The 27006-nt window shown below is 49.2% G+C and overlaps 1 protein-coding gene across 3 annotated transcripts in view; it reads right to left on the bottom strand.

Moving 5' to 3' along the window:
• Positions 1-509: 509 nt before the first annotated feature.
• Ramp1 (receptor activity modifying protein 1) overlaps positions 510-27006 on the bottom strand; it is a 46979-nt gene continuing 20482 nt past the window's right edge. The window contains exons 3-4 of one of the 3 annotated variants that reach the window (XM_021198752.1): positions 19726-19786; positions 18344-18723 (exon numbers count right to left, since the gene is read on the bottom strand). In XM_021198752.1, the coding sequence (XP_021054411.1) occupies positions 18676-18723; positions 19726-19786 (109 nt within the window). In that variant the 3' untranslated portion in view covers positions 18344-18675. Of the gene's footprint in view, positions 2643-18343; positions 18724-19725; positions 19787-27006 lie in introns of those variants that run through there. The other 2 variants (XM_021198751.1, XM_021198753.1) reach the window with 2 other exon arrangements.

The following is a 27006-nucleotide window of genomic DNA, read 5'->3' as shown; positions in this document are numbered from 1 at the left end:
ACAGAGCTAGTTCTAGGACAGTCAGGACTGAGAAACCCTATCTCGAGAAAAAAAAAAAGGCTATGGGTGTGTGTCTCATAGTTCCAGGATAGCCAGGGCTACACAAAGAAGCCCTGCCCTGAGGTGAGAAAGAGGGAGAGGGTCTCACTGCTAGTCTTTCCTTGGGAACATGCTTCCTGCCTTGCCCTAAGGATGAGGCTCCTCTGACTGGCCACTTGGTCTTTCAGGAGATCAAACACCATCCTTGGGATAAGGCAGAGGGCTTACATCTCCCCCATGGCTACCAGAGCTGAATCAGTTGTTCAAGTATACACAGCTAGAGCAGCCAGCTGGGGTCTGACCATATCACCCTTCACCGGGAAGTGATGCCCAGCTGCTGGGATGGTGGCAGCCAGATGCAGAGCTAAGAGTGTTGTTCTGTCTTCTGAGGGGCCTATTACAGGACGTTCCCCCAATGCAATGTGGTCTGGGGAAAGGAACTTTGTGTGTAAATAAACACAGCATAAAGGTCACCTTGATTTCCTGTTTTAAAATCTGCATTTTCAATGAACTGCACACACTGGGAAACACCCCTGCCCCGAAGGATGCCATTAAGGAAACCATTGCCTTCCATCATCTGGAGTTAATCTGATGGAGCAGTCCTCCAGTTGGACCATTGAGGGTGTCTCCTCTCTTCCGCTCCTGGTCCCCACGGGCCCTTGTGCACATGGTAATTATGTACTTGGGATGAGTCCCTACAAGAGAAATGACTGCAAACAGACACTCAAGACTTCTGGTCCACACTTCTGACTTGTTTTCAGGAGGATATCGCTAATGTTCATTTTTGAGGAGCGGATGGAGATCTACTCCCAGCGGACCAGGTTTCCCCTGGAAGGCTGATGATGTACAAGCAGTCATCCTGTGAGAGGGGTCATGTGTGAGGAGTCTTGGGCTCACTCTTCCCTTGCCTGTCCCCCTGCTTAGCTGAGCACAGGATGGCCATGCTCTGCAGATGACCTCAAACTCCAGGCTTCTTGGTTTACTGGAAACCCTGAGAACTTGTTAGTATGCGCAGTTCCGGGAACGAGACACTGGGTCAGCTCCATCTCCCAAGTCAGCTCCCTGGTTCTCTTGCAGCTTTTGGATCCTGTGACTTATGAATGTCTTGTTTTCCCATCCTTTGGATTTCCATGTCAACGTCCGGGAAGGCAGGCTGGTCTCTGGTCTCCAGTTCAGGTCACAAATGAACCCAGTCTTATTTTCTTTTGCATTTTTCTTCTGTCTCTTCTTCATTCTTCCCCACCCTCCCCCCTCATTTTTTTTTTAAAAACAGGGTGTCCTTATAAAGCCCAAGTTGACCTCAAACTCACAGCAATGCTTCTACCTCAACACCCCAAAGTGCTTTGTTTCCAGACACACGCTGTCATAGCTCAACCCTATTTTTCAAATTAATACTGTCATTACTGTCCATGGCTTCCCAGGGATCCGAGGGACAGTGCTGAGTGGAGGAGGAGGTCACATCCCTGGCACCTCTTGGCCTTCATTTGTCCTGTGTACTAGGGTTTCTCAGGGAAGACAGTGTGACCTTTAGGGAAGGGGGACACAGAGACAGCACCTTCTTCACGTGCTACTCAGCCAATGGTTCTGGCTCACGGGAGGTATTCTCGATAGTTGTTAATTTATGACTATTTCCAAGTACTAAAAGCAGGGGCTGTGCCGGTCAGTGGTGGCGCACGCCTTTAATCCCAGAACTTGAGAGACAGAGGCAGGAGGATTTCTGTGAGTCCAAGGCCAGTTTGGTTTACAGAGCAGGTTCCAGGACAGCCAGAGCTACATGGAGAAACCCTGTCTCAAAAAAAAACCCAAGAAAGGCAAAAAGAAAGCAGGGACCATGAGGTAGAGGCCAAGGGTATGAGAATCATTTGGGAACCCCTCAACAAACTCAGGGGACCTTTGACTGGGTATCATCTGGCTAGAGACCCTGAGATAAACTCAACCAGCAAAAGACAGATCTCCAGGAGTGGCTTGATTTTCTTCCAGTCTTTGATTCCCTGTATAGGTTATTTGTACCCAGAATTTAGAACACTTCCCAAGTTTAAGAATACTCTTTTAATCACAAACTGTGCATCCACAAACACATCTGTGCTGTCTTCCTTGGAGGTCAGAATGCCCACAGTGGTGATGAAGTGTACCAGAGACCCGGTGCTTAGAACAATCTCAGAGGTAAGCAGAGGCAGGCCCCTGCTCGCCTGCTAGAAGCCTCTGGCCAGGGCATATTCAGCTTAATGCAGAGCCACTCTCAAGTCCTGTGCTAACTAGGCTAGAGCAGGATGCAAGGTGGGACCTGCTCCTGATGCTGTGGCTGGGCCAGGCCCATGGTTCCCCTATCCCTCATCACCTGGGATACCTATACGATGCCCTCTGTGTGCTTGCTCCTCCAGACTACCAATGCAGTCATGAGCAGTGTGACTGTAATGGGGAGCACAATGAAAGGGCAGAGGATGCTGCTGGGAGGGTCCCGCAGGGCCCGGCCAGAGATGGGGCACTTGCTGAAGTATTGATGGTGGACAGCGATGAAGAATCTGTCTACTTCCGGATTGGGCCAGAAGCAGCCAATCTTGTGCGCCACGTGCTTGGTGCAGTAAGTGAGCTCCCCATAGCTCCTGTGGATACAAAGAGAGACTGTCAGCAGAGCCAGCAGGGACTCAGCTTTGGCCAGAGGCAAAGCAGTCCTCCCCCCCCCCCAGAAGCTCAGGCCTCAATGCAGAGTTCTGGCTCTGGCAGGTGAGGATCCTAGATAGCTCACACCAGTCTCAGAAATCCAGCTGCCAGAAGGTGAGGTGCCCAGGGCCTGTGAGCCTTAGGCCATAAGACTGAGGACCAAGCTGACAAGCCCTGTGGCCGTTCATACTCCTGTTAGCAGCCTACCTAAAGGTCCCCGTGAGCTGGTCACCTACAGGACTCAATGACAGTGGGCCATGGGGGAAGCAGACACTAAGAGCCAGGATCTGAGGGAGACCTGCTTGCTTAGGCAAAGTCCTCGGAGTTCTTTCATATTGATATTGATTGATTGATTGATTTAGTGAGTGTGTGAGAGGTATCATGTGTATGTGTTTCAGGTGGATGTCAGAGAATGACTTGCAAGAATTGGTTCTCTTCCTATGATGTGGGGTTTGGGGATTGAACTTGGGTCTATAGACTTGGCAGCATGGGCCTTTACTCTCTTGAATCATCTCGCCAGCCCTAAGTCTCATGGCTTCTGTGGAGACAGTCCACAGAGAGCAGTGGAATCCACGGCTCCCAGTAGGGCTTGGGGTGCAGCTGATCCTCACACGTCATCCATAAGTGTGTGAGACTCCTTATAACTGTGTATAGCACTTTATGTGTGTGTTATTCTCAGTGGCTGTGTGCGACCCTGTTTGTGTGTCAGTGACTGTATACATATGGCTTTGATCTAGTTTTGGTAGGTGCCGTCATAGTTGGTGGCTTTTTTTTTTTTTTGTCAACTTGACACAGGCTAGAATTATCTGGAAAGAGGAACCTCAATTGAGAAAAAACCTTTATCCAGATTCCCTGTGGGCAAGTCTGTAGGACATCTTGATCGATGATTGATATGGGTGGAGAGAGATGCTAGCCCTGGGCAGGTGGTCCTCACCTGTATAAGGAAACAGGCTGAGCAAGGCATGGAAGGTACACCAGTAAGCAGTGTCCCTCCACCGTCTCTGCTTCAGTTCCTGCCTTAAATGCCAGCTCTGACTTCCCTCAATGATGGCCTGGGTGTGACTTGAGAGCTGTTAGCTGAAAGAAACCCTTTCCTCTCCAAATTGCTTTTGGTCATGGTGTTTTTATCACCACAATAGAAACCCTAGGAAGTGGAGAATGGGAGAGGAAAACTCGTGCTATTGACCTCTGACCTCCACATGTGCAAGTGTACCTGTATCCACATGTGTACACAGGCATATGCCAAACACACACACACACACACACACACACACACACACACACACACACACACACACACTCAGAGAGAGAGAGAGCCCATTGCTCTTTCAATTAGGATGGACAAGTGCAAGCGTTCGGTTCTCACTGAACAACCATAAAACCTCATACTTGCTGGGATCCATCAGAGTTGGGCTATAGAGCTCCAGGTCACTTGAGTTTCATGAGTGAGCATAGAACTGTGACCACGTAAAGAAAGAGAAAGTGGGGACCAGTTCCAGGTAGCAACTGACTGCACCCAAGTTTGTGCCTATGTGGCATTGCTGGGGCCTGCAACTCTGGCAGGGCTGCTGACTTGCTAGTTTCCCATGAGAAAGGTTCCACTGGATGCTGGATACGGATGGGGAGGGCAGGGCACAGGCACGCCACACCACACAGTTCCCAAGTCCTCTTGGAGCACCAGCAACCATTGCCCTCCTGTTATGGGCATAGCACCCTGCACCATACCTAGTAGAAGCTTTTCTAATATGGGTGGTCAGGAAACTCTGCAAAGGCCAGCCACCCTGCTGTACCTCAGTTTCTTGGCCCCAGACAGGAAGTAGAGAACCTCTGTTGGAGATACCATGATGGAGGGCACAGGCTCATTTAAACTGAGGCTGGATGGGGACAGAGACCTCCCTGTTCCCTAGAGACTCTGGCAGCAGTTATCTGTGCTATGGACAGCTGGGGAACGTCTCACGGTGACACAAGCAGTCAGGTGTTACGTAACAATTTCCTCTAAAGCTAGAAGCTCATTGAGACACAGGAAGTTCAGGGCTGGAGAGACAGCCCAGGAGGGATGGCTCAGTAGTTAAGAGTACTTGTTGCTCTTTTAGGGGACTCAGGTTCATGTCTCAGTACCCACGAAGTGGCTCACAGCCATTCGTTACTATAGTTCCAGAGGACCTTATGTCCCTTTCTGACCTCCATGAGCACCACATGTACACGGTACACCAACATACATGAAGGCAAATACTCATACACATAAAATAAATAAATCTTTAAAAAAAAGGAGCAAAAAAATTTGTAAAAAAAAAAAAAAAGGCAGGTGTATCTTTGTGAGTTCAAGGTCAGCCTGGTCTTCAAAAGCAAGTTTGAGGTCAGCCAGGGCCAGCAACACAGTGAGACTCTTTCTCAAAAGAGAGATAGATAGTTACAGATACAGATGTACATGTACATGTAGATATAAATATAGATGATATAGATATAGATGGATGGATGGATATGTAGATAGATGGATAGATAGATAGATAGATAGATAGATAGATAGATAGATAGATAGATAGATAGAAGTTCTAAAGACAGGCTAATTAAGACTCAGGAAGTCCTTGAAACTGACCAGACACACTAGGTCCCTCTGTCCCCTAGCTTACATACACCATAAAGCCGCTGAGGAGACTTAGCCCAGGCTCAGATCAGTCAGCCTGTCTAGAAGTCTCTCCCTGACCTGTCAGGCTGCTTCTGAATCATGCTCCAAGGTTGCAGCCTTCGTGAGTCAGCTAACTCTGGGTGGGCTTTTGGTAATACAGCTGCCTCTGACTCATCTATGCTCGTGAAGTGATCCTTCACCCGGATTCCTGCATGTAACCCCAATAAACTCCCCACCACCACCACCACCAAACCGGAGTCTGGAGATAGCCCTACTTTGGTCTCTTGTTTCCCTATCTGGAGTGAGTAGATGTTTGTATAGCATCTCCACAGGAATGGTGTCACAGGACAATAGGGGGTAGTTAGAGGCTGAGGGACTATCTTTCTGGGCCTGTTTCCTGAACACAGCAATGACAGTTTTCTGCAGGGGGATCTAAAGCCTGTGGGACACTGACCACAGCAACAGAAAATCCTTAACCCATCTCAGCTCTTGACAGATTGACTGGAACCCCACCTAGCCGACTGCCGGAGGAGGCCTGCCTGCATCTATACGCAGATTCTTTTTAGTTGGCCTCTGCCACACCTGAAAGCTCATTAGTGAGTTGAAAATGGTGAAAACCACTTGGGAGGCAAAGGCGGGTGGATTTCTGAGTTCGAGGCCAGTCTGGTCTACAGAGTGAGTTCCAGGACAGCCAGGACTGCACAGAGAAACCCTGTCTCAAAAAACCAAAAATAAAAAAAGAGATAAAAAAAAAAAAAAAAAAAAAAAGAAAAAGGTAAAAACTCTGCCTGAAAACAGCAAGAAGCAAAAGATGATGACCCGGTCTGTGACTATCAGGCCGGGCTTCAGTATAGTGCTATTTAGAGCTGGAACTAACCTCTGGGAGGTGGGGAGCTAACCTTGTGGCATCGGCTCAGGTCAGGGATCAGGGTGGTCTCCTGAGAGCCTGAGCTGGTCCTCTCTGGCGATGGCAGCACGTGCTTCTGAACATACCCTACCATTGCTGTGTACCACTGGTTCCTTGTCACAACCTCTGAAACTATGGGGGTACCTAGCCTACCTTAGGGTTTCATCATGGCAAGGCTAGACGGGGGCTTTACAAATGACAGAGTCGGGTCTACCATGAAAGGAAAGGATTATACATAAGCAGATGGGAGGCTTCATCGGGGCTCGAAGCCTAGAGAGTCAAAAGGGTCAGGGTGTGGCACACAGACTTGTCATCCCAGCACTTACGAAGCAAAGGAAGGAGAATCTAGAGTCTCAGCTCAGCCTAGAATACATAGGGAGACCCTGCCTTAAAAACGGGGCAGGGGGAAAAACGGGAGGAGGATGGCAGGAGGTGGGAGAGGAGGAGGAAGTGATAGCAAGAAAGCTTACTGGGATTAGGAAGCATCAAGGAGCCTACTTTTGTGCCCTTGCTGCATTTTCAGAGGACTGGGATGCAGTTCCCATCACCCACATGGCAGTTCAGGATCCTTATTTATTGGGGCGCCAGGCATACATATGCATGCATGCAGGCAAAAGAGTTATATAAAATAAAATGAACAAATCTCATTTTTAAAAGGCCACTCTTTTGCTGCACTGCATGGCAGGTGGAGGGGTTGGTGAGGTGGAGGTCAAGTTAGGAGAATGTATACAAACCGAAAGACGCCGAGGAAATGAAAGGAAAGCATTGCAGAGGGCTCCGAGAGCTGGGGCCCATCGTACCATCATGTGCAATAATCTCCAACTTACCCATCACTCCCAGAAGCAGGAGTGGGATGCAGCAGAAGAGATATTTGAAAAGATAATGACCTGAGACTTGCCCCAATGTAATGAAAGACATTAAATTAAAACACTCAGGGTCAGAGACTCCCCAAGAAGGATGAAAAGCAAAGCAGCAGCAACCAACATTACACAGAGACTACCAAACCCACATCGAAGCCTAAATGACGGAGAGTCTCAGTCATAAAGCACACAGAGGGCTCAGGATGCCCATGGGAACTAGTGCTGACTTCCCTCCAAGGCTGGGCAAGTCAGAGACCACGGGCCAAGGAAGTCCCACTGCTGGCAGCCCAGAAGCCAACACTCAACATCCTTCAAATATGGGAATAAGGTAAGTGCTTCTTCATTTTCGTTTTAAACAATAAAAGCAACTCAGAGAGTCAACAGGCCTGCACTTTAAGGAAGGTTAAAGAAAGTTCTTCAATAGAAAGATAGACCAAGGAGGACTCTGGATCCATACAAAACAGTGAAAAGCCCCCAAAATGGTAGCAAAGAATTTAAAACTATCTTTTTTTTTAACTTTAATCTAGAAAGTTTATCAATGGAGCAACGGCCGGATATCAGCCCTGAGGAGACCCTCAGGGCATCTAAAAGGCTTCTTTTTTTGGTCCAAAGTAGAGGCTTTCCAAATCCAGGCATTCCTCCACCCAGTGTATCATGAGATCTCTAAATTGCTAGGCCAGTTTGTCGCAGGCCTCCCCCACCCTCAGCTGCCTTTGTGTCAGGCACCCTGTCCAGTCCAGATCATCTTTCAGCACACATCCGTGGCAATTCGGATGAGACACAGGGAAGGAGAAAGTGGACAACCTCCACTGCTCACTGGCACTGAGGTGCATGGTCTTTCTGGGTAAGCGAAAGACCCATGGTTCCGTTAGAAAACACATGTAGGAAAAGCCGTAAGAAGTCGAGACAGCCTAGATCTCATCATGAAAGACTCCAACCCAAGGGCTAAATGTCTTCTTTAAAGTCAAAGGCCACATTTGCAGTTGACACTGGTTCACTGAGCACTGATGGTATAGACTATCCTTCTCTACCGAAACCCAGAGATGGTTTTGGCGACAGAGCACCCAGAACAATGTCCCCTGAGGCCTGGGAGTGTCTCTGGCAGGAGATGCCTTCTCTCTCTCTCAGCTAACCAGAACAGTTCGGAGTCCCTGACTCTGGAAGCCAGGTCACCACAGATTACACTCTACTACGGCTGTCTGGGGCTGAGTGTGTAGCCTGCTATTCTGGGACCAGGACTCTATTTTTGATTGAAACCACCTATGCCTAAAAATGTCTGTGGTGCAGGGATGGCTGCCCACTGGATCCCGTTTGTTTAGGCAGAAGTGACAGCTGAGGTTTTCAGTAACAATTGTGCATGCGCTGTCAGTTCGGATGAGATGAAAGGTTTCCCCTTGGAGGTTGGACATGCCTCTGCTAAAAGAACACAGAGATAGCCAGAGGATTCAAAATAGTTAGGACGCGTGCTCTGGCTCTAACTCACTAATTTTCAGTTCTCATGTAACTGAATAATTATCCTTTTTTGGCTAGGACTTGCTATTCTGGGTTTCTAAGCAAACTTGTCTTGGAATGTCCCAGAACACTTCAGTGGGACTTTTCCAAACGTCTGGATCTCCAGTCATGGCTCTGGGCTCCTCGGTATGTGGCTGCCCACTGGTGCACACAGTGAGGCTGCTCCTCTCAGGATAACTTGAGGTTGCAGTTGCCCCCCCTTCTGGCCCCTAACAACGAGTATCTGAGTCTGTGTCCTGGCACTCATCATCTGGGTTTGAGTCCCAGCTTCCTCTCTCCTCTCAAGCAACCCTAAGGACTTCACCTCACATGTCCATGTGTTGGTAGCCTCATCTTAGGAAGAGGATCAGCCCCTCCCCAAATCACTGGATGGATCTAATGAGTAAAGAGGCAGACTGAATGGGCAACTCAAAGCTACACGTTTTCTCCGTGCCTCTTCCCTGACAACCACTAGTGTGCGGTTCACTGTGTGTGCTTTGTGTCCTATAAACTTCTGTCAAGTCTGACTAACAAGGGACATCTCTTTCTCAGAAACTCCAAGGAGAAACCCTAGGGGTGTGGTTCACTGCCTTGGCATTTGCCTTTGCTTCCCATCCCCAGCACGGTCACAGCTTGGAAGCTCTAGCAGCTTCTAACACTGTTGGGGCAGGATGCTGTCCTACCCCCAACTGACCCACTTGGGGCTAGCCTCAAGATCCTGGCGAGATGCCAGCTGACATGGGTTGATGGAGGGGGTGGGAGAGCTTGCAAACAAACATGCAGACAGAGAGGTCTGTGGCTGGCTGACTACGTATTTCTTCTGCAAACAGAAATAATTGGTGAGTACTCCAGAAGTGCTCTTGGGCAGAAACGTATGCAGAAACAAAGGAAGCTAGGTATGGAGGGACACCAGCAATCCCAACACTCGAGAGGCCAAGGAAGGAGGATCACAAGCTCAAAGCCATACTATACTACCTAGGAATAGCCTGCCTTCAAAAAACAAGTCACAAGGCGTGGGTTCCATTCCCAGTATTGCATAAACTGATCCGTGTGGTCCATGCCTGTAATCCCAGCACTTGGGATGCAGACAGGAGGATCATGAGTTCCAAGTCATCCTTGGCTACATACTGAGTTTGAGGCCAGCTTGGGCTACCTGAGCCTCTATCTCATAACAAGACAAAATGTATGAAATACGGACAAAGGCAGTAAGAGGAGGTGCACACTGAGGTCAAGATGATGAAAGGCAGAAACCAGCACATGGGAAAGGCACTTGGAGGGACCTCTACTAAGAAGTCAACTTTCAGAAAGAATTCTAGGGTTCAGGTGCGGGCAGGCACATCTTTCCATGAAGATGCTGAACAAAGCAAGTGGGTTGGTCCACATGGCAGCCTAAAGCCTTCAGTCCTGGTGGAGTGTCCCTGTAGGAGAGCCATCCTTCAGGGGCTGTTCCCAAGGCAGGGACAGTAGGCTGTGCTTTTCTGCACTTAGTATACATTATTTTTATGGTTGCGTGGAAGTTTATTTTTAGGAAGAAAACTGCAGCAAAGGCCACTGTATCTCTAATCAGTGCCTCATTTCTGGGACAGCAGAAAGTGGGCGGTGGCATACCACACGGGACAGCCTCCTTCCTACTTCCTGGAGGTCACTGTGGCCTCCTGGGTATTGTAGGGACTAGGGCTGTCTGGGATGGGGCACAGCAGGGCCCTGTAGGTAGGAGGTGGGCCACTATGACCCTCACTCACAACTGGGCTCTGATCCACTTTGGCTATCTCAGCTCTCCTTGCCCTGTTGTACTGCTGGGACCTCTAGCAAAGCCTGATCCTAGTTAGCCTGTTCAAAACAGTCACCATCAAAGCAGAGGGAAGCGAAAGCAGAGGGCCAGGCAGGCAGGAAAGCAGGCCTGGAGGCTGCTGCAGGGCAGCACAATGCAGTGTGGAACAGACACGGGCAGAGGGGCATTTATAGCACCGTGGCCCAGAAATCCCTGTGCGTGTGTGTGTGTGTGTGTGTGTGTGTGTGTGTGTGTGTGTGTGTGTGTTGGGGGTTGGGGGTCTGATAGATATACACAGCTTCTCATCTTCCTTGGGGAGGGAAGCTGATCATGCCTCCAAAGTTTAGCCCAAAAGTATTGCAAAAAGAACAAAAAAATATTAAGAACCAACAATCTTCTCAAAAGTCTCCAGATCCATATTAGGCAGCAGAGAAAAAGCCAACAAATTCCCAAAGTAAAAGTCATAAGACAATATTGGCTACAATATTGAAAACTAAAATGCTAGCAAAAAAAGAAAAAGAAAAGAAAAAAAGGCAGGCTGCTGGGCAGTGGTGGCACACGCCTTGCTTGGGAAGTAGAGGCAGGCAGATTTCTGAGTTCGAGGCTAGTCTGGTCTACAGAGTGAGTTCCAGGACAGCCAGGGCTACACAGAGAAATCCTGTCTCAAAAAAAAAAAAAAAAAGAAAGAAAGAAAGAAAGAAAGGAAAAGAAAAGAGAAGAGAAGAATACTTTTAAAGAATGCACTCTACAGAAATGAGAGGTGACGAGCAGTTGAAGGGTCACTGTTAAAACTCCATTAGAGGCAGCCATGGAAATATAATGCTGCATGCATGTAAATGCTAATGAAATCAGCTCCAAAATGAATTCTGAGAAAAACAGAACTGTGAATTATTATTGTTATTATTTAATATAATAGTAAGCAAATTCAGGAGCGGTGACACAGGAGTCCTGTAATCCTAGGGGTCTGATAGATATACACATCTTCCCTTCTTCATAGGGGAGGGGGACTCCCTAGGAGTTAGAGGCCAGCCTGGGCCAGCCTGGGCTACCCAGTGAGGTCTGTGTGGGCTATGTAGGGAGAACTTGTATAAAAGAAAATCACTAAATATCCAAATCAAGGTTTTAAAAAAGAAAGCCGGTGGGACAGATGGGAAAGGCCATGGCTCTGCAAGCCTGGCAGCCTGCGTCCGCTTCCTATAGGAAAGGTGGAGGGAGAGAACGATACCAGATACCACCAGGCTGACCTTTGACCTCCACATGCACGCTGTGGACGTGCACTCCCCTCCCCACCAGCATTCCTGCACTGTGGGAGGGGTGTGTGTGCATTCAAAACCATAGAAAAGGAACTTACTGAGGCATTAAATATGATAACATGGATACAAAAATTCAAAAGCCCTTTCTCCCTTCTTTCCCTTGATCCCTCTCTGTTCTCATAGGTTTCCAGCCAGCTTCTCTTTCTGTCCTTTTCTGTCCCCTCCTTCTCTGCCCTCAAGGCTTTGCTCCCTCTCTGTCTGCCTCTACCCCTTCTCTGGGTCCTCATTCCTTTCCCTCCCCCCAAATAAAATGGTTCACGACTTTAGTCATGCTGCCTGGAGGCCACCCTGTTTGTTCTACACAGGTCCAGGACAGCCAGGGCTACACAGGGGGAAGGGGGGTGGGGGAGGGGGAATAGGCATGATTCTGAGGAGCCTAATCAAGAGAGAGAGAGAGCAGAACACATCAACTATAAAGCCAGTAAGTTAGAGCATCAAGTTAACATGTAAATAATATACAGTGCCCTGTGCATAGGGCTTCATGCCCTTAATCCCAGCGTCCAGATCCAGGGCAAGTGTATCTCCGCAAGTGTGAAGCTAGTCAGTCTTCTTTGTGAGACCTTGCCTGAGAGAGAGAGAGAGAGAGAGAGAGAGAGAGAGAGAGAGAGAGAGAGAGAGAGAAGGTAGGAAGGAAGAAGAGGCACAGAAGGCCTCCGAGAAGTGCCCACAAGCTTCATCTAGCTGTACAGAACACATTGAAGTCTGTCATAAAACCACGCTTCAACCTGTCAAGGGAGAAAATACCGTTTGATGTTGAAAAGCTTTTGATAAAACGTTTCTTCTTTCCCTCCTCCTCCTCCTTCCCCTACTTATCATTATTCTGAGACAGAGTCTTATTATGTAGTCCAGGCTGGCATCAAACTCACAATCCTCCCTCCTGGGCCTGCACACCATCCTAGCACACACTTAGTTCTGAGACCTCCTCTCCCATGAAGAGGCCCTTTCCCTCAGCAAGCACGAGCTTCCTTGTGGGGCCTGAAACCATCCCAACAGCCAGGAAGGGGCCCTTCAGGGTGGTGGTTGCTGCCTTTGGTGGCAGGACTCAAGATCCCCAAAACAGATGGCAGGGACTTTCTGCCATGGGCAGAGGCTGCTCCCCGGACCGCAGAAAGTCTTGCTCAGTCCAGCATGGTCAGGCATTGAGTGAACAGCTAGGGCTACCCAGGCAGCCAGTCTGCACAGAAGGTCTCCACTCCAGCACAGGAGAACGCAGCCCACCCAGCTTATTGGTGGTGTGCAAACAAGCCAAGGAGATGCCTGGTGCTGTAGGAGGCAGCAGATAACTTTCCTCTGGGTTCTGGGGGAGGTCTGAGGGAGCCTTGCTAGTTGCTGGACTAAAGCACTTCGACACTTTCCTAGGCTAGGGAAGCGTGGGCAGTGAGCGCCAGTGGGATCTGAGCCAGCTGTGTCTTTCTGAGAGTCACACGGAGTGGCTGGTCCGCTGGGACGTGCGGTGGGGGGAGGAAGAAGGACACTCCACAAGTGATCCCTGGCTATGCTGTGCCACTCAGAGGGGAGCTGAGTGATAAGAGGTCTCTATGCTCTGCCAGCCTGCGGTTTCCATTAACCATGAGGCTGGCAAATGAGTATTTAAGATGATGTTGCCCAGAGCTGTATAGAAAGAGATTCCTGACAATGGAGCAAAGCCATTTCCCAGGCAGTACAAGGGTGTTGTTCAAGACATGGCAGCATGAGTGAGGTTGCCAAGACCCTGGGGTCAGCAACCAGCGACAGCACTACAGGCCTGGAATAGAACCTCTGCAGTCTCAAGTCACTTCCCTCACTCGTGTGACCCTCTCTGACCACCGCTGGGCATCTCTTCTCTCTTCTCAAAACTGAAAATTGGAACAAAGAAGGGAGACGGAATTCTGAGAGGATCCCGACGGCAAGAAGGAGACTCCCTGCTGCATCATGATGCCCCACCCACTGCATGCAAGCACTCAGAAGAACAATGATAGAAATGGCATCTGAGATTCCAGTGCCCACCAGAGGGCACCACTCGCTATAGCCTTCAGACCTAGGTAGAGGAGCCCCGGGGAAGCCTGGGGTTTCTGTCTGCAGGGTGAGTCCTCAAATCACCAACCTATAGGAAATGCAGCCCACATTCTGTACAGTCAGAGCTGGGACTCTCTCTTTGATCCCAGGAGAAGGAAGATCTGAGGGTGAGGGGTGGAGGTAAGGGGACATCAGGAATGTATTTCTCAGAGGGGCAGTTTGACGCATCTGTGGGCCACATTGGGCCACAATGGTTTGGAGATGGCTGTTCCTGTTCTTTACAGGGCCCTGGACTTGCTTGGTCAACAGAGTTTGCTGTCATCCATCTCTGCAAGCGATGTCATCTGCATGACTGCTGAGCTGTGATGGAATCCCCGCTCCTGCATGGCCATCTGGGATAATGGTCCCAGAGCTAAGAGGGAGTGCCACCTAGCAGAGCCCAGGAGAGCCTCCACTGCCCCCACAGAGAGAAATGCCCAGCCAAGGGGACTGCTACAATCCAGAGAGCCTGCCATTTGTTCTTAACAGTTCTGGGGATTGAGACAAGGTTTGTAGGAGAGTATGGTACAATAATGCCACACACTCCAGCCCAAACCCAGGCTGGGGGCTCCTCTGGCTAATGGCTGGTCGTAGCTTAAATATTTGCTCCTCTCCTGAACCTTGATGACCTCCCAAGCTTCCACAGCCAAGACCAGCCTGCAGAGAAGCGGGCTCCATGGCAACGGGGCATGTGGAACAAGATAGATGTCAGGATCCAGGAGGGCTGCTGAGGCCGAGACAGGTCAGGCCAAGTCCCCACCACTTGGAATTCATGGACACTTCATGTTAACTAAAGGCATATGAAATGAGGCTTTAGGTTACAGTCTCTTATGGCTGGCTTGTGCACACAGGATATGCCTGAGATGGCTGAAGGCTTGCTTGCTTTTCAGAGGGCAGGAAGCCACGGTGCCCTGCTATCACAGTGGGCTCACTCTTCACCTAGCCTTGTGACAGTGGGTATATGTTTTCCCTCTACAGACCAGGGTACTTGGTGAGGAACCCTATAGAGAGATCCGAGGGCGAGTGCAGAGATGGATGAGCCCGATAACTTTTTATCTCCCATCCCTGCAGCTCCTTTCTCCTCTGAGAAGTCTCCTCTGTCCTGGCACCGTGTCCCTCTGTCCTTCTTTCTCTACCATTCTCACTCTTCAGGTTCCGGGCCAGAGAGGAGTCTGGGCACCTCTGCCAGGCTGGGAGGAAGAGAAGTTTCTAAATCCATCACTGGCCCCACATGCAGCTGGCTCTGGCACAGATGCAGCCCATCGCTGCCAAGCCAGCTCCCCACGGAGAGGCCCCACCAGGAGGGTAGGCACAATGCCACTTCTGAGAACAGGCCTGGTCAGGCACCAGCTCCTGGGGCTGTGAGATGAGGCAGTGTTAACATTCAGCAAGCATCGGAGGCAAAGTCACAGACTTCTTTGCCAGTGCTGGCATCAGGGTCTGGATGGGGATTTGTTCTATGCCAGTGAGCCCAGCCCTGGGGGCTGAGGACACAGGGCACAGTGGCTGACTACTGAGGCACAGGGGACATGTGGGTTGAGTGTGATCTACCAGAGAGCTCCAGGGACCCTCTCATGGGACCCTCTGTGTAGCCAAGAGATGCTGACCTTGACTCCAGCTGAGTGGGGGTAGGGTATACTCAGACAGGGTAAGGCCCAACAGCTCCCACACTCTTGGGGACATGCCTATGTCCAAGCCCGGGATTAGGCGTGACAGCCGGGATGCTATATTTGGATGCTGCCATCCAGGGTTGCTGTTGTCCTTACAAAGCACGCGATGGTAGCTGGGAGGAGGGGGCTGTCTCCTCCAGTCTACCCTCCATCCCAGCTTCCAGGCAGCTATCCAAAGCTCGCCTCTCCCCATCCCTTTCTTCCCAAGAAACTGTGACTCTTCCGGCAGCCAGCGAACTTACGGGGCCTCTCTGCCAGGCTTCCTGAATATGTCCTTGAGCTGTCCCTCCCTGCTGTGCAACTTATCACACAGGTTACCAAATCACTGGACCACGTATGTCCCTCCTGTCCTAGCCCAACCTCTTTCAGGGGTTTAGAGAAAGGGAAGGATCTGGAACATTCTACTCCTGTAGTGTCCACTCTCAATGCGACGTTGCAATAGCAGGTTAGTGTTCACAAAGCCTCCGTGTTTGCAGCTTTAAATGGGTCAAGGCGGTGGCCAGCAGCTTGGACTGACAACCTCCACTGAGGGCCCCTGAATGCTACCTGTGACACAGCCTTCTGCCTCTTGCTAATTCACGGGTCACTGAGACATGCCAGCCGGTGAGATCACTTCTCCCAGGACTTGGCACCCGATTGGCCGCCACAGATGTAAGGAGCGTTCATTGTCAGGTGTGTAAGATGCCAGACCACCGTGAAGGACATGGGACAGGATGTGCATCAAGAGTTGTCAATTTAGCCGGGCGTGGTGGCGCACGCCTTTAATCCCAGCACTCGGGAGGCAGAGGCAGGCGGATTTCTGAGTTCGAGGCCAGCCTGGTCTACAAAGTGAGTCCCAGGACAGCCAGGGCTACACAGAGAAACCCTGTCTTGAAAACAAAACAAAACAAAACAAAAAACAAAACAAACAAACAAAAAAAGAGTTGTCAATCTATAGTGAGAAAGGAAGCATTGAGGCAGGAACCTACCGGTGCTCGCTGTCCCTGCCTGCAGGAACCCTGACTAACTGGATGGAGGGACTGTCCTTGACTCCAGTTGAAATCTAGGACATGAGACAGGGAGGAAGTTACACCTGAGAGAAACAGGAAGGGACTTGAAGTTGAAGCCCCCCTGAAGAAGGGACAGTGGCTATGGCTTCTCTGTGGCCTTTAACTTCCTGTCTTGACTTTGCTCCAGGTGGTGTGGGCTGGATGCTAGTTATGAGGTGATGGGGTCCATTCCTACCTGCTATTGGGTTAGACCCCAAGGAAGAACATGGGTTCCTCTAAGGGGATACAGTTCTAGGAGGGCAAAGAAGGCCCTGTCCTGCTTAGTCCTTGGTGGCCAGCACCACTGGCCACGCACCTGTCACATTTCCAGCATATAACTACTGAGCGGAGGCAGTCACTTGTCTTAAAGCCTTCTCTCAAATATTAGACCCTTAACTAACTTGTCAACAGATACCCTCTCCAAACGGGATGTTAGCCATGCCACACTGGCAGCCCAGCCCCTGCAAAGGTCTCTGTCTCTTCAGCCTTTGAACACGCTAGGCACGGTGTGGCAGCTACTGTCCCCACTGGAAGGGAGAAGCCAACAGCTTCAAGGAATGTCTCCATTATTCAAAACCATCCTGGCTGTAAGCCTGGGCCATAGAATAGCTGCTATATACCCAAACCTACAGAACCTCTGACTCACCTGGCCTGGGGGGTTTACTCCCACCCAGGACCAGATGCAGAAGGGGACTCAGGTGACCCTGTTCTTTATCCACAATTGGCCTGTATGCAGCTACCGGGCTCTGCTTGCACCTCCCACTTGACTGTGTCTCCAGGGAGGAGTCTTTTGAAATGCTGCCACCCCTTGGGTCCTGGAGTCATAAAGACCAGGCAGAGCTTCCACTGTGTCAAAGCCCCAGGTGGCCAGGCCTGGTTCCATGTGACAGCAATGGTGGCACGCCAGTCTGCAGAGGGAAATTATCCTCAGACCTAGGGAGTGGCAAAGGTTAGCTCCTGGCACCATGGTGTCAGCTGACAGTCATTGCAACATCCAACCAGGAAATGTTTTTTTTTACAAAGTGAAAGGTCAGAAGGAAAAACAGACCATCTGGAAGAATGCATGCAGAGAGAGGGCATAGCGGCTAGGAGTGAAAAGGGGTGTAAATGTGGTCAAAGGATGGGTGGGACACAGTTTCTGCAAACAGCAAGAGGTGGAAGAAGGTGTTAGATTTGCAGAGTCTATTAGGACACTATCCATCCTTCAAAGGCCAGACCTAGGAGCTGCTACACAGGCTGATGTCCCCATAGTTGAAGGGAAGCCCCCATCATAAGGTTTCACCAACACTCTAAGCTGAAAATTAGACTTCCAGCCACATATCCATCAACCAGCCAGTCAATCAACTGTAATTGCTCCACCTTCTCACCTAACATTGACACAAAAGACAACGGAACCCAGGGAGAGGAACTTCAGGGAACACACGTGAAGGCGGCAGGAAGCACCTTAGGCAATCTGAATTCTGTGAATGTCTTAAACGCACAGCTCATTTTTAATAATGGATTGAATTGTGAGAATCTGTACTGAAGGGAATGAGGGCGTTAAAAAAATAATAAGACACATGTAAATTAACAACCCATCTGCAAAGCGAACAAAAGCCAGATCTGAGCCAGGGTTGCCAGGATGAGATGCCAACTCGATGATATGACTGTCCAAGAAAGACACAGTAAAACAGTCAAACCAAATAGACAAGACAGAGGGAGGGGTGGATTTTAAAACATATAACTGCAGGCAGTGAGGAGTGAGTGGGAGCGGGGGAAGAGAGATGTAGGGAGAGAGGAAGGGAGGGAGAAGGGGGGGTGGAATCAGAAATTGCTGCTTTCATGGAGAGGGACACAACTTGTATGGATTGACAAGAAAATAAACACAAGCATGCAAATGTGTGTGTGTGTCACACATCTGGGTTGACTGGGTGGAAAATAGCTTATCAATATTACAGTCTCACTTAAGAAGGGAAAACATATTATATCTCAACAATAGGGGGAAACAGTGTAGAAAGAGGGGAAACACCTAAGAAGAGGAAAGGTGGAGTGTCTGAGGGAACAAAGAACGCGCATCCCTCTCCTCACAGATGCCTTTGAAAGGAGACTCGTTACCGTCCACCATGGAGGCAATTGTGCAGGAGAAATACTGAAAACAGGAACACAGAGGACCATCAAAGAGCCAGCAGCTGAAATGTCCGCTGCAATGTCAGTAGGAGACTAAGCATCACCTGAAGCTGAAGCTAACGATATTCTGTGCTAAGGAGAGTTAGGCGGCAGCCTTGACAGCACCAGGTCACACCGTGGCGTGCCCAGAACAGAGAGGGAATGCGCATGCAGATCCCTGATAGAAAAGTAAGACAGAAAATTATTCTTAAAAGTATTAGAATTGGAGACTCTATACCCATCATTATGTCCAGAAAACGGAGCTGCCCAGCACAGGGACCAGAGCTCATTGGGTAAAGTGTTTAAGTTCCAAAAGTTCCTTAAGAGAAAAATGAAGCTTCAAAATATACCCAGGGAAGGCTGTTGCTGTGTGGTGCCACACTGAGCGCTGCCCACAGAGGGTTGCTAAGGTTCCATGCTGCCTGCCTGCCTCTGAGAAAGACCCCTCCCCCAGTAATGGATGAAGGGGGAAATTTGGGGAGATTTTGAATTCTGGCCTGAGGATGGGTGGAGTGACAGAGCATGTGGAGGGACACTAGCTATGACCTCCGCCTACCCAGCTATCCCCCACAACACACAAGATGCGGCACCAGGCGCATGTGTTCGTCTTGCTCACCACAGAGCCTCGGAAGGCAGCCCTGGAGGAGGCTCTCGGAAGCCCAGTGTGAACACCTGGCTGTTTCAGTCTGCATAGCCTGGATGGCTCAGGAATGGTCTGGGCCAGGGCCAGGAAACAATGTGTCCACAGAGAAGTGGTATCCAGTTACATCACTGGATGCATTCCACCTGCTTGCCTTCCACATGATAGGAACTGTTGTGGTGTCCCACTTCTGAACTTTTACTTTTGAACACATTGTATGGCAGCATCCTGCCTCTGAGGTTTTAAAACGGCAAATGGAAATGACAACAGCCCACTGGAATGGCCACCATGCCTTGGGGTGCTACTCCCCTAGCTGTATCCCCCACAAGGAAGATGCCCAGGAATTGGGACAAAGGGGAGTCAAAAAACGATGCAGTGGCTATTGGACATAAAGGAGTGGCTGTCATCACCCCCTTCAATAACCTCCCTGGTGGTGGAGGAAGGAAATAGGGTCTTTCCCCCACCTCCGCCCCCCACCTTCCTATCCAAGCAGGCTGGATCCACAGATCTTTGGCTCTGAGAATCTTTGATGGGACTCACCTTGGGGCAGGCATTCAGTGTGCAGCTAGCTGATCCCAACTGAAATGGCTTCCTGCAAACTCTCAAAATGAAGACAGTTCCTTCAGTGTGTGGAGTACAGCGAGAGGGGCAGTTGCTAAGATGGCCCTGGGTGGATCCAGTGGAAAAAAGACAGCATTTTCAACAAATGGTGCTGGCACAACTGGCGGCTATCATGCAGAAGAATGAGAATCGATNCATTCTTATCTCCTTGTACAAAGCTCAAGTCTAAATGGATCAAAGACCTCCACATAAAACCAGAGACACTGAAATTGATAGAGGAGAAAGTGGGGAAAAACCTCGAAGATATGGGCACAGGGAAAAAATTCCTCAACAGAACACCAATGGCTTGTGCTGTAAAATCAAGAATTGACAAATGGGACCTCATAAAATTGCAAAGCTTCTGTAAGGCAAAAGACACTGTCAACAAGACAAAAAGGCCACCAACAGATTGGGAAAGGATTTTTACCAATCCTAAATCTGATAGAGGACTAATATCCAATATATACAAAGAGCTCAAGAAGCTGGACTCCAGAAACTCAAAAAACCCCATTAAAAAATGGGGTACAGAGCTAAATAAAGAATTCTCAACTGAGGAATATCGAATGGCTGAGAAACACCTGAAAAAATGTTCAACATCCTTAGCCATCAGGGAAATGCAAATCAAAACAACCCTGAGATTCCATCTCACACCAGTCAGAATGGCTAAGATTAAAAATTCACTGCTTGTGGACGTTGTACATCGTGGTGCGGAGCCTAGTGCGCACCACGATGTACAACGTCCACAAGCAGTGAAAGGATGGACTATCCAGAGACTACCCCATTCGGGAATCCATCCCATCATCAGCCACCAAACCTAGATACTAATGCTCATGCCACAAGATTCTGCTGATATTTCGGCCTCTCGTGAGGCTATACCAGTACCTGGCAAACACAGAAGTGGAGGCTCACAGTCAGCTATTGGATGGAGCACAGGGCCCCCAATGGAGGAGCTAGAGAAAGTACCCAAGGAGCTGAAGGGGTCTGCAACCCTATAGGTGGAACAATAATATGAACTAACCAGTACCCCCTGAGCTTGTGTCTCTAGCTGCATATGTAGCAGAAGATGGCCTAATCGGCCATCACTGGAAATAGAGGCCCCTTGGTCTTGCAAACTTTATATGACCCAGCACAAGGGAAGGCCTGGGCCAAGTAATGGGAGTGGGTGGGTAGGGGAGCAGGGGCGGGGGGGGGGNAATAGGGAACTTCCGGGATAGCATTTGAAATGTAAATTAAAAAAAAAAAAAAAAAAGATGGCCCTGGGTGGGCAGACTGTGAGCAGCTGACTTCAGCTTGGTACTTGCGTTTTATGCTCTGTAACACATCACCAGCTATTTCTACAGCTCCAACTAATTGTCACCTTGAAGGCAGGTAAGGGTTTTTCCATGACCTTTATTTACTTGCTAAAGGGAAGGAAGCACAGTCAGAAAGAGTGTATGGTGGTGGGCAGGGAGTAGCCTTGGCCCAGGCAGTGCCTGCTTTAGATCCTGGAACACTTGATCTCCAAAGGTACCCAGCCATTGGTCCTACTAGGCCAGGAAGCTCTTCCAGTTTCCCACCATCACACTTGAGGTCATCAGTCCCATAGCCACCAGGCTCTGCACAAGTGTGACCTCAGGTCTCACTTGGCACATGACAAGTTCCAGGGTGGGTGCCTCTGTGGGTACATTGCCATGGTAAATGAGGTAGCACCATGGTGGCAGGGTAGGGGGATGCAGGCCAGTAGGTTGCCTTCTGTGCCAGGCTCCTGGCAACATGGCTGCCCTATAGAGTATGGAGGGGTATACCCCTCTATTCTGTGACGCAGGCAAGCAGACATGCACCCAGAGAAGCTTGTGCCTGCCTGTTGTTTTAGAACCGTTGGAAATCTAAGAAGCAGCTTTGCTCTCGGTTCCTGTTGAACTTCCAAACATAGGCACCTCCTCCAGACCACTAGAAGCCGAGAGCTTCCTGCCTCGGCTGTGTGTTCCAGCCATAGTATGGCAGCCATTAGGCCTAAGCAAGACAAATGGGTCATCGCACCCTGCCTAAATCAATTATTTTAAATAGATATGGTAGCTCCTACTCGGATTACAGGATTCTGGGAAGCGTTGCAGTAGGTCTTAGACATTTGTCCATTAACCAATAGCATGACCACCTTTACTCCTAGGGTCCCAGGAAGCCCTACCCATAACTCCACAGCTCCTCAGAGAGAATTCATGGCTCAGATTGAGGTCAGCAAGTTAGAGCTCCAGCCCTGGGACACAGCCTTGGATCCTCAGCCTCGCAGACTCTGTCTGACAAGTCCTTAGAGAACTGGGCCCTTGGAATGCAGGACAGTGTAAGATCCTAGGAGGGGTGGGGTCAGATGGAGCCTGCATTTACAGATGCTAAAGGATTAATGCAGAGAGCCACCACCTTGTGGGACAAGAAGGTAAACAGTGCTCTGGGGAGCCAGTAAATCCTGGTGACTGAGCCATGGCAGGTGGTGGCCCTGTCTAGATTGGCATCTGTCTGTCTTTAACATCTTTCACCTGCCTAAGTTGACATCTCAGAGCCTAAAGTTGTTAGCCAACTGTGCTGGTTGACTCTTGTCAGTTTGAATCTAGGTCATCTGGGAAGAACAACCTTAGCTGAGAAAATGTCTCCATCAGATTTGCCCATAGGCAAGCCTATGGGGGAATTTTCTTGATTAGTGATTGATAGGGAACCCAGTCCACTGTGGGTGGTGTCAACCTGGGCAGGAGGACCTAGGAGGCATAAGAAAGCAAACGGAGAAAGCCACGAGAGGGCAAGCCACTCTGTCGTGGCCCCTGCTTCAGTTCCTGCTTCCGGATTTTGGACTTGGTTGAGTTCCTGTCCTAACTCCCCTGGATGGTGGACCATACACTATAAATTGAAATAAGCTCTTTCCTCTCTGGGGTGTTTTCGGGTTTGCTCTTTATTAAAGCAACAGAAAGCAAAACAGGATTCCAATTTAGTATTTCTCGTGAGGTGGGAAACCAGCCAGTTTCTTTGAAAACACTGACAACAGTACCATACAGTCCAGTCGTTCTATTTCTCAGTTATATAGAAATGAGGTTCACCTGTGCTCACACGTCCTCTGAAACACTAATCACGGCAGCGGAGAAGCAGAGAGAGGCTAACTGTCCATCATTGGATGACTGAGTAAATACAACATCTCTCTCTCTCTCTCTCTCTCTCTCTCTCTCTCTCTCTCTCTCTCTCTCTCTCTCTGTGTGTGTGTGTGTGTGTGTTCAGCCATCAGGAAGAAGTAAGGACTGCCACTTTTGACAGGGACAGAAATGAATTCTTTAGTGAGGGAAGCCAGGCACAGAAAGAGAAACACATGACCTCACACATACATAGGATCAAACACACTGGCCAACAAGACAGATGAGAACAGGGGCTCGTGATCAAATAGTGGGCAGACAGGGCAGGGAGGAATGGGGAGAGGTTGGAATTAAGTAACTGAGAGGAACAAGGAAAGCTGGCCTGAGGTTGCAGAGAGAGAGAGAGAGAGACAGAGACAGAGAGAGAGACAGAGACAGAGACAGAGACACAGAGAGACAGACACAGACACAGTCACAGACACAGAGTGCCCACAGTACTGTTTAAAGAGAGGGAGGAGTGGTTTTGAATGTTCTCAATGTAAGCTGTAAGGATAAATGTTTGTAACAGGATGTTTAACCTGACTTTAAACATTACACAAAGTGCATGTATATCCAATGTCACACGGTGCCCATCTGGTGTGTACAATCCCTGTATGTTTTTATGTACTAGTTTAAAAATTAGGTTAGGGCAGACAAGATGGCTCAGTGGGTGAAAGTCCTTGCTACCAAGTCTGATGGCCCGAGTTCAATTACCGGGACAGGAAAGGTAGGAAGAGAGAACCAGTTCCAGAAAGTTGACCTCTGACCTCTATAAATGGGTTATGGCATATTTGCTCCACACACAGTAATAGTGAAAAATAAAAATGTTAAAGTAGGCTAAAAAGAAACAAAGTGTCTACTCTCTAGCTGGATCTGGAAACTTCCAGATCCTTCTCTGGCTTTTGCCTTCTCTCTCTCCCCATACCGGCAGTGAGTTCCCCAGGACACTTTTTTCCATGTTCTTTCTAACTTCCCCAGTTAGGTAAGATTCCTGGTTAATACACCAGCTGATATTATGTCCCCATTAGCAGACCCGGGCTGTGGTTTAATGAGATAACTCCAGTAATGACAGGTTTCAGCCCAGCACATGGCGAGGTCATGCACTTTGCGGGGTCTTGCTGGGTACTGCTGACCCAGAAATGCCCTGTGCTGCCCTCAAGGACTCTGGGTAATCTTGAGCCTCTCTTCCAACAGGCATTCTGACAGATCCCCACCCCAGGAGAAAATGGATGAGAAGCAGATCTGTGGGGGTCACAGTCAACGTGGAGGGCGGCTGTGGAGTCCTGGGCCAGTGTGAGGACCAGGCTCTCGGGTACCTTTGTTACACACCTTGCTAGGTACTCCTTTGCAGCACTCAGGGCAGAGTTGAGAGGATGGCCACAAGTTCAAGGCCAGCCATATGTAGGATGTTCCATGTCAGCTTGGACTACAGAATATCAAAAACAAAACAAAACAAAACAAAAACAAAAACAAAACAAAACTCAAAACTGCTGCATACCATGAGCATGCAAAACTCAAATCTGGCTGGTTTGAAATCATCCCAATTCTCCCAGTCCAGTCTCTGTGTCCTCTAAAGGGTTAGGGTTAGGGTTAGGGTTAGGGTGGAGGACAGACTTTGTAATAAGTGAAACAATCAAGGAAAAAATACAATTTGATTTCTTCTTCGTATATGTAGGGACGTGCTCCAACCTGGCATGGGTGTAGCTGCAACCCAGCAGGACTACAAAAGCTCAAAGAAAATCCAGTGTTAAACTCAGACATGAGGAAGAGTGACAAATCTGAGCTTTCTTTCTTTCTTTCTTTCTTTCTTTCTTTCTTTCTTTCTTTCTTTCTTTCTTTCTTTCTTTCTTTCTTTTAATGCATATTGCAGAGCAATGAGACAGACATTCACCACAGGAAGTGAGTGGGAATAGAGAACGAGGAAAAGGGTGGGGGCAGGGGAGAGCTCTAACTTCACCCAGTGTATCCACACAGCCAGGCCTGGGACCCATCTAGAAAATCAAACACTAGACTGGATACTGTTGGGGGGATTTGGAGAGAATGGGTAGCATACACCATCAAGAGAATGGGAGGTGAATGGGCCTTACCGGGTCCATGGGAAGAAATTCAATCCTGAGACTTACGAATCCACCAATATGCAAGCCCTATTGATTAGATTCTCAGTCTGCTGCCTGCCCCGCAGAGTCTGCCAAATTCACCAACTGTAAAGGTCAATTCTTTCATGTGTGCATGTTTGTGTGCATGTGCCACATGTGTAAGGGTCTCTGAGGAGGCCAAAAAAGGTGTCAGATCCCCTGAGACTGGAATTGCAGGCAGCTCTGAGTAGATGTTGTGCATCTGAACCCTCAAGAAGAACAAGTGCTTAACCACATACCACCCCTCAAGCCCTCCAGTTCTTTAAGAACTTATTTTTGTTCTGGCGGTGTCTATGTCTCGGTGCCCGCGTGAACCTGTATGCTTGCCCACACACAGAGGCTTAAACAGACAGCGCGAGTCTCCCTCTAGTGCTCTTCCTTTGTCCCTTTGAGGCAGGGTCTCTCATAGAGCCTGTTTTTCCCAACAGCTAAGCCAGTAGCCAGCTAACCCCAGCAAGTCCCCTGTCTCTGTTTCTTTCACCACTGTGGTTACAGGTGTGTACAGCTGTGTGTGTGTGTGTGTGTGTGTGTGTGTGTGTGTTAGGGAAGTCCTGGAAATCCAAAATCAGGTCCTAACACTTGCCCAGCGAGCACTTTTACCCACTGAGCCAACTCTCCAGCCTCATAAGCCAGTTCTTTTTTTTTTTGTTTTTTTTTTGTTTTTTTTCAAGTCAGGGTTTCTCTGTGTAGTCCTGGCTGTCCTGGAACTCACTCTGTAGACCAGGCTGGTCTTGAACTCAGAAATCCTCCTGCCTCTGCCTCCCAAGTCCTGGGATTAAAGGTGTGCGCCACCACGCCCGGCATAAGCCAGTTCTTAAAGTCCCTATAAAGAGGGGCTACCTATGTTTTTTTGCTAACCCTGTGTGGTTATACTGGTTCCATGTAATCCAGTGTCTGAATGTGTACGCACATGTTTGTATGTATGTGCATAATATGGGGTTGTATATGTCTGGACTCTAATATGCGTATCTGAGTTCCTAAATTTCCTACCCTTATAGAAGCAATGGGGCCTCATTGGAGAAGTGGCTGATTCCCAGCCTGGGACTTAAAGATAAACTTGGGAAGTCAAGGAGGTGCTCAGATGAGGACCAACTGTGTCAAAGAACATTTTGAAAGTCATGCAATGCAAGGACCTGAACAAACTCAGGGAGCTCTGGATTAACCCTGTCCACCTGGGGAATCCAGAATGCTCTGGCAGCCAGGCTCATGTCTTCAGTTCCACCTGCAATTTAACTCCCTTTCACCACGGAATGCAGCAGACTCACAGGACCCAGAGGTGAAGGCAGGGATGTGACTAGGGCATAGACCTGGAGCTTGCAGGCCGGAGATGACCTGCTGAGGTGCTGTGGTGCTGTGATGTGGACCCTCCCTGCTGTGCAACCCAGAGGCTCTGACCATGGTCACTTCTCCTCGGCCTGGTGCTAACCATTCCTCTTTTCCATCTACAGCCCACAGTCTCTGTTCTTCAGAGCATCCTTATGTCGCCCTGTCCACGCCCGTCATCCTGCCAGGCTTCACCTTGCTGTCATTCTGCAAAGGTGAGCAGTCACTGAGCTATGGGGGTAAGCAGTGAGTGCTTTCCCTCAGGGCCCTACTGTGTCTTCCCTAGATCCTAATAAATGCAACATTCATTTAAATACGAACTGCTCAGCTGAGGCTGAAAGCCAATTAGCCCTAAGAACAGGCTGTTCTGATTTTAACAACCTGTCCCTTCTCCTTTTCCAACTTCTGATTCATTCCTCAGCTTAGCGGAGGAGGCCAGATGTCTCCAAGCAGAGTAAGGAGAGGTTGGATGAGAACCCCGACTGAGCCCCACTATACCCTGAGCGGTTTGTCTGGGGGCGGGGTGCAGGGGCTCAGGCAACTCGTGCTGTGATGATTGCTTGTTGTTGTTTTAAGATTGATTGATTGATTTTATGCATATGAGTACACCACCATTGCTCTTTTCAGACACACCA

This window comes from Mus pahari, chromosome 5, assembly GCF_900095145.1.
Source record: "Mus pahari chromosome 5, PAHARI_EIJ_v1.1, whole genome shotgun sequence".
In the NCBI taxonomy this organism is placed as follows: domain Eukaryota; kingdom Metazoa; phylum Chordata; class Mammalia; order Rodentia; family Muridae; genus Mus; species Mus pahari.
This window is presented reverse-complemented; position numbering and strand designations above follow the sequence as displayed.